Source organism: Miscanthus floridulus, chromosome 5 (genome assembly GCF_019320115.1).
Source record: "Miscanthus floridulus cultivar M001 chromosome 5, ASM1932011v1, whole genome shotgun sequence".
In the NCBI taxonomy this organism is placed as follows: domain Eukaryota; kingdom Viridiplantae; phylum Streptophyta; class Magnoliopsida; order Poales; family Poaceae; genus Miscanthus; species Miscanthus floridulus.
In genome coordinates this window covers 134,560,898-134,573,367 of record NC_089584.1, presented here as the reverse complement: position 1 = coordinate 134,573,367, position 12,470 = coordinate 134,560,898, and the positions used below count along the sequence as shown (strand labels likewise).

The window sequence follows — 12,470 nt, the reverse complement described above, 5'->3', positions numbered from 1 at the left end:
CTTTCTCATGTTAAGACTTAGAAGCAAAGGTCATGGAAACAAACACTGAGTAAAACTGACCGGACTGCAAGAAACCTATGCCCTAGCGGCTACAGCGTTTTTGCTCACCAGCGTGATCAGAGTTTTTCCCGCACCTCAAGCTTTTTAGCCTTAACTACGAAAAGAGTCGGTACACATTTAAGAGTATATCCACTTGGCGAACATTCTCTGTGCTCGACCCTCTCTCACATTAAGATCTAGAAGGAAGGGTCGCAGAAACGAACACTGAGTAAAACTAGTCGGACTGCAAGAAACCTATGCCCCAGCGGCTACGGCGTTTTTTCTCACCAGCGTGATCAGAGTTTGTTCACCCGCACCCCGAGCTTTATAGCCTTAACAACAAAAAGTGTCAAAACACATTAACCTTTTTATACAAAAAGGGAAGAAGGGCTAAAAATTTGTTTGGCCATAACAAAATTTAAGAGCTTGTCCACTAATTATGAGTTCGTCGCCTGGCTTATTTGCCTAACTAATTTCTTTCGGGGATGAACTCATCCTCTATCTCCGCAGGTAAGTCCTATGCTAGCGGGTCACCCAAGTCGATCGGATGGCTTGGACCGCTGTCGAGAGATGGGTAAGGAGCAGTGGGATGCCCCATGCGGGTTATGCCGACTCTGTCACGAACGATGGACCCAATTTCCACTCGAACATATCCGGTAAAAGCTTCCCGAACCCGTTAATCGAGCCATCAAGGAAGGGTTTGGAGGGGCCCACCGGCGGAATCTCCATCGAGGAGAGGCCACTGGGTCACCTAAGTCGATCGGATGGCTTAGGCCACTGTCGAGAGACGGGTAAGGAGCAGTAGAATGCCCCATGTGGGTTATGCTGACTCCTTCACGAATGACTACATAGCCGGTAAGAGCTCCCAAGCTTTACCAACCCCCACTTTACTTTTCCAGTGCATGAGCATTCATTCATCCATTTTCATACATCCAAGCATCACATATGCAATTATTGCATCACGACACTTTGCCTCGCGACACAAAGCGATAGTCGTCTCATTCAACATGAGTGATAACTGACCGGGGTTCGAAGGCCGGCCCACGAAGTGCTCGAGGCCACCTCACGTCAACATGAGCGACAACCGATCGGGGTTCAAAGGCTAGCCCAGGAAGGGCTCAAGGCTGCCTTACGTCAAACAGAGCCAGGGGAGAAAACACAGATGAGCCCTAACAGCCTTCGCCTGACCTGCTCAGAAGCAGACAGGGTCATCTCAACCTTCTCGTTCGATCCTACCCTCGAGCCATGCTCACAGAATCTCCATCGAGGAGAGGCCAGCGGGCCACTTGAATCGATCTCCAGAACGACTCGGGCATCTACCGGGAGGCGGGTTAAGGAGCAGTGGAATGCCACATGAGGGCTATGCCAACCCCGTTACGAACGACGGACCCGAATTCCACTCGGACATGCCCGTTAGTGAGCTCACCGAGCGCGACACTCGAGCCATCGAGGCAAGTGATGTTAGCTCAACCCCTCCGATTGCGGAAACCACGGATAGGGTGACGATCACAAAGACGAGCCAACCCTCGACCAGACCCCCGCTATATGCGGGGGCTTGAGGAAAGTTGGACTTGCAAGGAGACCGAACGCGCGGTCGTAGAATGACAGACCCCGGTAAGGGTCAGAATCAGGAAAGACCTTTTTCGACCCACCAAATCACATGGTTATACCCCCGAGGTGTCCGATCACGATGAAAGGGAATCGCCGTCCCCAGGACACGCCGTGGGAGACAAAAGAAGGCCAAGGCCCTCAGAGTTCTCCCATTCGGAAAAGCCTCCGAAGGAGTATTCTACTCCCCCATGGGCTCGGGGGCTACTGTCGGGGACCAATACTAGGGTACCCAAAGAGGAGGAGCTAATGGTCATCAACATTGATTCATCCGAGAAGTCAACAGCGCAACTACAGCTCCAACCGACACCTAGGTGCGCGGGCTCCGTCTCACCCAACCTCTGGGCAGTGGGCTCCGCCTCGCTCGACCTCTGGGTCAGGGCCCCCGCCTCGCCCGACCTCTAGGGGCGAGCTCCGCCTCACCCGACCTCTGGGTCGGGGGGGGCGCCTCGCTCGGCCTTTGGGTCAGGGTCTTCGCCTCGCGCGGCCTCTGGGGGCGGGCTCTGCCTCGCCCGACCTCTAGGTCGGGGGGGCCCGCCTCACTCGGCCTCTAGGTCAGGGGCTCCGTCTCGCCCGACCCCTCAGGCGCGACTCCTGACGGAAGCCCGTACCGCCTCCAACCACTACGACCCAGAAAGTACAACCCAAGATCAAACTTCTGGCATCGTGTAGGGAGTAGGCACATCTCAACATGACCCGTGCCCGTGACATGTCCAGGGAACTCACATCACCAACAGTGACGGACGCATGGTCACTTTGCTACCTACTCCATGTACGGCCGCTGACCAGCACGCTGGTTCGCCGCGTCGCCCGCGCGGGACGGAATGGGACGTCACAACCCGCTGACAACGCTAAGGCGTGGCATCAGCGGCGAACAGGCGCCCGGCGTGGAACCGTCCCTGTCACCATCTGTAGTGTCGACGGGACCCGCATAAAGGAAAGGAAAGGTCCGGCGGTTCTGGAAGCCTTCCTCTTCTTGGCTCTTCTCCCTCTTTCTCTCCGTGTAACCTGCTCTTCCCCTTAGTCTATAAAAGGGAAAGCAGGACGTTCCAGGAAGAGGGCGGTTTACCACTCTACACAACTGTAGACATCAAAACACATGCCCTAAAACACCTTGGGAGCACACGCACATCAGAGACTTGGGACATATCCCTCTGTCGCTCGTTTGTAACCCCTACTACGAACTTTCAGTGCTAGTAACATGAGCAGCAGCGATGAACTGGATGTAGGGACTTTCTGCCTGAACCAGTATAAACTGCGTGTCCTCTAAGCACATCATCCGAGCCAGACGCACAATACTAGAAATTTACTAGTCGGTAACTCGAAACACCAACAATGAGCATCCATTTAAGCCCTTACGGCAGCTCAGTGCAAACATAATTAAATGATTAAATATCTTATTCTCAACGTAGGTTGTTTAGAACAATGACATTGTTTTGAATATTGCACTTTACTTACATTTTTTTTGTAAAAACTATATTACTTTAAATATAAAAAATGGTGTATTATAAAAATTATTTTCCATGATGAATCTATAGATATCAACCATCTATTGTCTACATAAGTTTTCATAAAGTGAAGTTTGAAGTTTAATTAACAAGTTTGACCAACTAATAATTAAAATCCTAAAGCAACATTAATATGGAAAGCGGATGGAGTATACTAGCATGTTATAGCCAGCCAACGAGGATCCAATGCGTACATACGCGAAGTTTAGAGTGGATAATATTCATATTTATGTCTTTAAATTGATTCATTATAAAATATATATTTCATAATTAATGTAATATTACTTATTTTATATCATAAATATTAATATTTTTTATAGGGTAAAGTATAATTTACACCCTCCAACTATCGTCAAAGTATAGATTTCAACCTCGAACTTCAAAACCGGATAACTTTGGCCCTCCAACTCTTGAAAAAGTTCAACTTTCAACCTTCTGCGCGGTTTTGCGTATAAACAGTACTTTTGATATTTTTAGGAGGTGCTGAAATTTTATATTATTTTTTAAGCATCTTAACGTCCTCAAATGAAAAAACTCAAAACTACAAAGTTGTAGATCTCATCAAGGTCTACAATTTACATATAAAAATTATCTTCATCCGACATTGTATTGAAGGGTTTTCTATTTTTTGAAATTTGAGTCTCATCACGCGACAAAATATGGTGCTGAAATTTTATATTATTTTTTCGAGCATCTTACTGTTCTCAAATGAAAAAACTCAAAACTACAAAGCTGTAGATCTCATCGAGGTCTACAATTTACATATAAAAATTATCTTGATCCGACAATTTTGTCGCGTGATGAGACTCTAACTTTAAAAAATAGAAAATCCTTCAATACGATGTCGGATCAAGATAATTTTTATATGTAAATTGTAGACCTCGATGAGATCTACAGCTTTGTAGTTTTGAGTTTTTTCATTTGAGAACAGTAAGATGCTCGAAAAAATAATATAAAATTTCAGCACCATATTTTGTCGCGTGATGAGACTCAAATTTCAAAAAATAGAAAACCCTTCAATACAATGTCGGATGAAGATAATTTTTATATGTAAATTGTAGACCTTGATGAGATCTACAACTTTGTAGTTTTGAGTTTTTTCATTTGAGGACGTTAAGATGCTTAAAAAAATAATATAAAATTTCAGCACCTCCTAAAAATATCAAAAGTACTGTTCATACGCAAAACCGCCCAGAAGGTTGAAAGTTGAACTTTTTCAAGAGTTGGAGGGCCAAAGTTATTCGGTTTTGAAGTTCGAGGTTGAAATCTATATTTTGGCGATAGTTGGAGGGTGTAAATTATACTTTACCCTTTTTTATAAAACTTTGATTAAACTTGAAAGCATTTAAATTTTTGAAAAGGGGAACTGTGTCCTTTTCTAGAGGGGGAGCACGCGGCTATATACGGTATGCGCGCTCGGTCTACCGGTTCTGTACCAATTTGTGCGTGGTGAACAGATGCCTTCCTCTGCCATGATACAACCGCGCTGCACCCTGCACCAGGTCTGGAGCCCCGGGCGCCCTGAACCGTCCCGCGCAAGCTTCGCCTCTGCCGCCACAGTTAACGAGGCTGCCACATCGCCGTCCATCTCCGCAAGGGCGGGGCCCGGAGCGAGGGCGAGCGCGCTGGTTGCCTCAGCATCGAGGAGGACCAGCACGCCGAGGAATCGGACGGCATCTGTCGCAAACATGTGGAGGCAGGTCCAGGGGTCCCACGACTGGGACGGCCTGCTCCAGCCGCTGCACCCCGTGGTGCGCGACGAGGTGGCGCAGTACGGCGAGCTCGTCGGCGCCTGCTACAAGGTGCTGGACGTGGACCCGTCGTCGGCGCGGTACATGTGCTGCAAGCACGCCAAGGAGCGCGTGCTCGAGGAGGCGGGCATGGCCAGGGCAGGGTACGAGGTGACGCGGTACATCTACGCAACGCCGGACGTGGCCGCACCGTCCACTAGCAGCCGCGGCCGCGCCAGCTGGGTCGGGTACGTCGCCGTGTCCACCGACGAGATGACCCAGCGGCTCGGCAGGCGCGACGTGCTCGTCTCGCTGCGCGGAACGGTGACGCAGGCAGAGTGGGCGGCCAACCTCATGAGCGCGCTCGAGCCGGCGCGCCTCGACGCGCGCCCGGACGTCAAGGTCGAGGCCGGCTTCCTCAACCTCTACACCTCCTCGCCCGGCGCCAGCGGCATGGGGAGCTGCCGGGACCAGCTCCTCCGCGAGGTGTCCCGCGTCATCAAGTCTTTCTCCGTGGACAGGCCCCGCGAGGACATGAGCGTCACCCTGGCCGGGCACAGCATGGGGAGCGCCCTGGCGATGCTGCTCAGCTACGACCTCTCCCAGCTCGGCCTCAACCGCGACGCGTCAGGGCGCCGCGTCCCCGTTACCGTCTTCTCCTTCGGCGGGCCGAGAGTGGGGAACGCGGCGTTCAAGGACCGCTGCGACGAGCTCGGCGTGAAGGTGCTGCGCGTCGCGAACGTCCGCGACCCGGTGACCTTGCTCCCGGGCGCCCTCTTCAACGAGGGCACGAGAGGGTTCCTCGCCTCCTGGGCCGCCGGTGACCGCTACACGCACGTTGGCGTGGAGCTCGCCCTCGACTTCCTTAGCCTCCGCGACCTGGGGAGCGTTCATGACCTCGGCGCGTACGTATCGTCGATCAAGGCCGAAGCCGGTGGCAAGGTGTCCAAGTCTGACAATGCGGTGGCGGACAGCAGAGGCGCCACCGTTCTCGCGAAGGCGATGGAGTTCGTCGGGAGACAGCGCGCCGCCGCGTTCGCACGGCCAGAGGCCGCCCTGGGCATTGGCGGCGTGGTGCAGTCTCTCGGCTTGGACATAGCTTCTTGTTTTACTGGCCATTAATTCTTAAGCCTCTTCTCAATTGTTTTTGGAGGCTTGATAATCAGTTAGTCAGGGTCACATTACAACCCTTTTCGCCTTTTTTCAGGGCTGTATACTATTAGGTTGTTTCTTACCGACAGATTGGAAGAATGCATAGACAGTGGGCTCCCAGTTCGCTTCTTGTTCATACAACGTTTGGAGCAAGTGGGTACGGAGTTTTTTTTTCTGACACATAAGTGGAGATCTAGTTTTACATTGATAGACATTAAAGTGTCTGTGTTCTTTAAAACTTTTCTTTGGGCTGTGTATCCTGCTGCAGAGGTCGAGATGACTGTAGCTTCTCGATGAATTGTCTTTAATTTTAACACAAGATTTTATAGAAGCACATTTCATCAATATGGTAGACATATTTTATATTTAGTTGACAAATGATTCACAAACCACATTACACTATTACAAAACAATTTTTAGGAATAGAGGTATTTCCGGGCAGAGACGGCTCAATAAAAATCCGCCTCTAAAATTAGTTTATGAGACGTCCCGTCTATATTAGAGGTAGTTCGGCTTGTCAGCTGCCTCTAGAAATGGATGAAATGGATTTCTAGAGTTGGTTAGAATCTAGTCGTCTCTAAAATTAGGTGGAGTATAGTAAAATTCATAATTTTTCTTCAACTCAAGTAGGATGAAGGCAAACTTTATATCAAAAGGTTGTAGTACCCAAAGAGATATAAAACTTTATAATTGACGATATTTTCATTTGAATTCGATTAGTGCACGAAAAATCTGTTCAAAGTTTTTAGATTTTGGAATTCATTTTTTGACTTGTTATCTGCAATAATATAGTGCCCAGAAACATGGTTTTAAGTTTTCAGATTTTTTGAAATTCTTTTTTTCTAAAGTACCTTGGATGGAGAAATGGCCCGAACTAAAGTTACGTACTCAAAGAGATACAGAACTTTGTAGCTGACGATATTTTCATTTCAAATCATCTGGGGTCCATAAATTCTATTTTGAGATTAATGGTTTTGAAATTCATATTTTTTTTATTTGTTTCAAATGACCTTAGATGAAAAAATGACCTGAACCAAAGGTTTAGTACTCAAATAAATCTAAAACTCTCTAGTCAAAAGTTTTTTTATTTGAATTCATTTAGGGTCTCAAATATGCATTATAGTATTTGCTAAAGTGGGGAAAAAAAAGAATGTATATAAACTATTCGAACACAACTGACCTTGAGGCGCAATGGTAAAGGAATAAATATGCGAGGCCTGAGGTTGCGAGTTTGATTTGTCTATGTTGACGAAGCACATTTGTCTATTTCCGATTTACGTCAGGCAAGAAGCGAGTGAAGGCTGATGATTTGAAACATGTATGGAGGAGAGATAGAGAAAGGACAACTAATATCTCCACGATAATCTCATATGTGAAATAGTACCGTACCTTCTGCCTTTTGCTCTTTGATGCAGCTTATTTCTTCTTTACTGGATAAGCCTTTGGTTGTTTCAATTTCATACTCCTAATTTGAGCTTATTATTTCTTCTTCTTTACTGGATATAAGTCTTTGGTTTGTTCATACGTCTAAACGGCATTGCTATACACGTTATGGTCAGGTGCACGAGAATGATGCTACTCGGCATCGGCCGAGCAACCAACTTCTGATGATAGTCTAGTTATCTGGGATGATAGTAGGCCTAGCTTTGCATAGGGGACACTCTGGGCTGGCAACATTCGGCTAACTGCAAAACGCATAATAAGCGAGTACGTGTCCACACACGCAGGCTGCGTTTTCAGGTCCATTAGGCATCTCGTCCTCAGTTTCAGAGTTGAGTTAGGCGGCCAGGGGAGCGTCTCCAGCCGGGTCGTTTTCGAGGCTGCCATGGTTAGCCAGGAAAGATTGTGTGATGAAACATCTTTTCCGGTAATGCCTAAACCACGACGGTTTGCTCGAACTGTGCAGGAAAGGAGATGTCGTTTAAACATTCGAGTTTCCTGTAACAAACACCCAGTGTTTGGATGCTCGAGTTGTACTGGAAAGGCGATGTCGTCTAAACATTCGAGCTTCCAGGTGGACTAATTTTATATCTAGTCCATCTAAACAGATCGAGCTAATAGGTAAACTAATTTTTTAGCCAAATCTCTAACTAACTGTTAGACCTGGTCGACCTCGACTAATTTGAGCTAATTAGCGGATGCAAACGGAGCCTCTGGTACGTTGAGAAGCCGTGCACGTAGAGCTCATGCATTTCCCAATCCAACCTAGATATTCACATTGTTCCGTTCATCTATTTTTCAGCCGGCTTATGTTTATTTCAGTTTATTCTTTTTCATAAAAATATTATTGAATTAGCCGAAATACCACCAGCGGAATAGGATGAATATTATCCCCGCTAGGTGCGTGTGCTCATCACAGTCATCAGTCGGCGTCTCACGTCACAGATTGACCCGAGACGTGAGGAGGCTCACGTCACAGATTCATCCGCGCGCGTAGCTGGAGAGGAGACTAGCATCCTAGTAGCAGTAGTTCTAGTTCGAATTTGGCGGCAGCGATTGATTGAGATGGGCGGCGCGTGGAGCTAGCAAAGCTTCGCTTTGGCAGAGAGAGAGAGACGGGGTGCAGTAATGACGACGGTCTTGCCACCAGTGACCAGCCAGGAGTGGACGCAGGCCCAAGCCCAAATACGACCGAGGGCCTACAACAGAAAGGGTCCAGTTCCCTTTGGTTTCCGATAGGAAAAAGTCCACATTGTTAAGTAACAGTGGTCTTGCGGATCCTTGGTCTGGTTCCTTTCCCTCCCTACAGCAGATGAGATGTGAGGAAGTTGTAGATGATTTTCCGTATTCCTTCCCAACAGCACACCAGATGAAACTCTTATCTCTTTTTCATTATAGATGCGTACATGTTACTTTATATAGTCTTAACCCTTCGGGGGTATATTTGGTATGAGCCCATAATTATCTTAGCGTTATTGTTTTTCAACACTCCCCCTTAGGCGAATGCCACGATCAACTCATGCCTCATTAAAACTCCTAAAAAATCCAGTGGAAAAATATGGAGAAAGAGTACATAGTGCCGCTAGATGTATTGCACTTGTTGCCTCATTAAAAACCATTATGAGAAACTTGTGGAAAACTCATTTATGGGAAAAGGAGTACAACAGTTGTCTTCAGGACATTTTATAATCTTCAGGACTATAAATTTCTGGATCTTCGACCCATCTCCCCCTGAACTTTGCATGTCTCTCAGTCGTCTTATACCAATATTATGGATACATTTTCTGAATGTAGTAGTTGGTAAAGACTTAGTGAACAAATCTGCTACATTATTACATGACTGGACTTTCAAGATATTTACCTCACCCTGTGTCGGGTATCAGTATCAGGGATACCCGAAAGAAGGAAGCTAATGACCGCGAACGCTAACTCCCTCGGATGGTGAAGAGCGTATCTTGGTCTCGCCCGGCCCCGAGGGCACGGGCTCCGTCTCGCCCGACCTCAAGGATACGGGATCTGGGTCACCCGACCACAAGGGCGCGGGCTCCGTCTCGCTCGACCCCTCGGGCGAGAGCCCCGTCACGTCCGACCCTAAGGGCGCGGACTCCGCCTCGCCCGATCCCGAGGACGCGGACTCCGCCTCGCCCGATCCCAAGAGCGCAGGCTCAGTCTCGCCCGATCCCAAGAGCACAGGCTCCGTCTTGCCCGACCCCCGAGGGCGTGGGCTCCCCCTCACCCGACGGAGGTCCGTACCGCCCCCAACCACTACGGGTCTGAAAGTACGAGTCTAGGGTCAAACTTCTGACGCCAGAAGGGGAGTAGCCACGCCTTGACGTGACCTGCGGCCACGACGGGCCACGTCTGAGGACGCACGTCGCCAGCAGCATCAGGCGTGCCGACGCTGTACTACCAATTCCCCATACGGCCTCGAGCGGAGATGTCAATGAGCCATACCGTCCGCTGGGATGGGATGGAGCGCCACGACCGGCTGACAACGCTCGCGTACGACGTTAGTGACGAACAAGGCCGTGACATGGAGCCATCCTCGTCGTCATCTACAGGGCTGGTGGGACCTACATAAAAAAGATGGAAGACGTTGCAATCCCGGAAGCCTTCCTCTCCTCGTCTGTTTCTCTCTCTCTCTCTCTCTCTCTCTCTGATGTAACCTACATCTCCCCCTTCATCTATAAAAGGAGAAGCAGGGCACCCCACGGAGGGGGCATTCCAACACACACATCTAACATGTCTGAGCGGCTAAAGGCTTAGGCACCGGACTGTAGACAAAAAGCTCAACCAGACTCACTCTTTTCACCAGAGACTTGGGACCTTCTCCCTCTCTCACCTGTTTGTAACCCCTACTACAAACCATGTGCCGGTAATACAAGCAGCAACAGACTGGATATAGGGACGTTCTGCCCGAACCAGTATAAATCCTTGTATCCTCCGAGCACAGCCATCCGGGCCAGACGCGCAAACTAGAAATTTACTAGCCGGTGATTCAAAACACCGACACGCTGCTTCTGGAGTTCGTGAGTATAGAAAAATTTAGGAGATATATGCTTAGTCATATTATTCTTAATATAGCCCATTTGCATTTATGCAACACATGCTGCATTATCCTCATAGATAATAGTGGGGGTATCCACGGTACTAAGACCACATGACTTCTGGATATGGTTAGTCATCCGTCATAGCCAAGCACATTCACGTGCGGCTTCATATAGCACAATAATCTCTGAGTGGTTTGTTGATGTTGCTACCAAGGTTTGTTTGCAAGATGTCCAGGATATAGCAGTACCACCGCAGAGAAATACGAAACTAGTTTGAGATCTTGCATTATGTGGATCAGATAGATATCCAGCATCTGCATAGCCAACCAAACTTAGATCCTAGTTCTTTGGGAAATACAAGCCAAGATATTGGGTGCCATTCAGGTATCTAAGTATTGTCTTAACGCCTACCCAATGTCTTCTGGTTGGGTTCGCACTATGACAAGCTAGCAAATTCACTGTGAATGCAATATCAGGCCTAGTGCAGTTTGCAAGGTACATCAGTGCTCCAATAGTGCTCAAATAGGGAACTTTGGGTCCTAAAAGCTTCTCGTCATCATTTCTTGGTCTAAATGGGTCTTTGTCCTCCTCAAGTGATCTGACAACCATCGGGGGTTTCATGGGATGAGCCTTTGACATATTAAATCTTTCTAAAACCTTTTTCATGTAGGTAGATTGGTGTACAAAAATTCCTCTAGGGAGATGATCGATCTGCAAGCCCAAGCAAAACTTGGTTCTTCCAAGTCTTTCATTTCAAACTCTACCTTGAGGTAGGCGCTTGCTTCCTCAATGTCTTCTTTACAGCCTATGATATTTAAGTCATCAACGTACACTGAAATAATACAAAAACCCATCTAGGATTTTCTAATAAATACACAGGGAGAATCGGTATCATTAACATATCACTACTTCAGGAGGAAGTCACTTAGCCGATTGTACCACATCCGGCCAGACTGTTTAAGCCCATATAGTGCCCTCTGCAACTTTACACTGTACATGTTGCGATTTGTTTTAGAATCTGGAATTTTCGGTCCATCTAGGACTTTTGTATATATATCCGAATCTAGCGACCCATACAGATATGCGGTCACTATGTCCATCATCTGCATTTTCAAGTTTAAGCCTGCTACCATAGATATTCAATATCAGAATGTTATGCCACTCATAACTGGAGAATATGTTTCATCATAATCTATGTCGGGTTTCTGCGTGAACCCTTGTGCTACGAGCCTCGCTTTGTATCTCACCACCACATTCTTCTCATCTCTCTTTTGAACAAACACACATTTGTATCCTACGGGGAATACTTTGGGGGGGGGCGTGCGGGCGACAGGCCCAAAGACTTGCCTCTTAGAAAGCGAGCGCAATTCCGTCTCTATTGCTTCTTTCCATTTGACCCAATCTGAGCGCTTCCGGCACTCTGCTATGGACTTTGGTTCAGGATCCTCATTAATCGCTTCTGCGATCTTAGAGACGAAATTAATGTCGACATCTGTATTCTTTCCTTTATATAGTTCTCCAGATTCAGCATAATTTATGGCAATTTCTTCAATTGAATCATCTAGCTCATCATGATTTCCCAAATTACTCGAGCCTATTTGTTCCATTGTCCTTGTGCTATTATTTATATTTGTGCGCACATTTGCACTAGGACTTTCACCTTCAGGATGTGTCACTGCTGAGACGACTGAATGGGAGTGTAATGCGTTCTCTCTAACAACTTGCCTTTGCGGGTGTCCCCGCTTGGCTTGTGCCGAGTCATCCGGATCTCTCCCCCTTTTCCTAGGATTGGGGATTTGGGTAGAGTTCATGCCCTCTAAGGGTATCTCCACTCTCTCCGGTGCATTAGCCATAGGAATATATGATTTTGACGCTCCTCTTATATGAAAGCTCTAGTTTGGTTTTGGTGAATTGATGAAACCCTAAGTGCTAAACTAGTTTAT

At 47.6% G+C, this 12,470-nt stretch overlaps 1 protein-coding gene across 1 annotated transcript; it reads left to right on the top strand.

Moving 5' to 3' along the window:
- Positions 1–4,612: 4,612 nt before the first annotated feature.
- LOC136453702 (phospholipase A1 EG1, chloroplastic/mitochondrial-like) lies at positions 4,613–6,051 on the top strand. Its single transcript, XM_066454258.1, has one exon. The coding sequence runs from the start codon at positions 4,613–4,615 to the stop codon at positions 6,005–6,007; it is 1,395 nt and encodes a 464-aa protein (XP_066310355.1). The 3' UTR covers positions 6,008–6,051.
- The last annotated feature ends 6,419 nt before the right edge of the window (positions 6,052–12,470 follow it).

Excerpts from the sequence above, each read along its gene's own strand:
- LOC136453702 (XM_066454258.1), top strand. The coding sequence starts at position 4,613 with ATGCCTTCCTCTGCCATGATACAACCGCGCTGCACCCTGCACCAGGTC.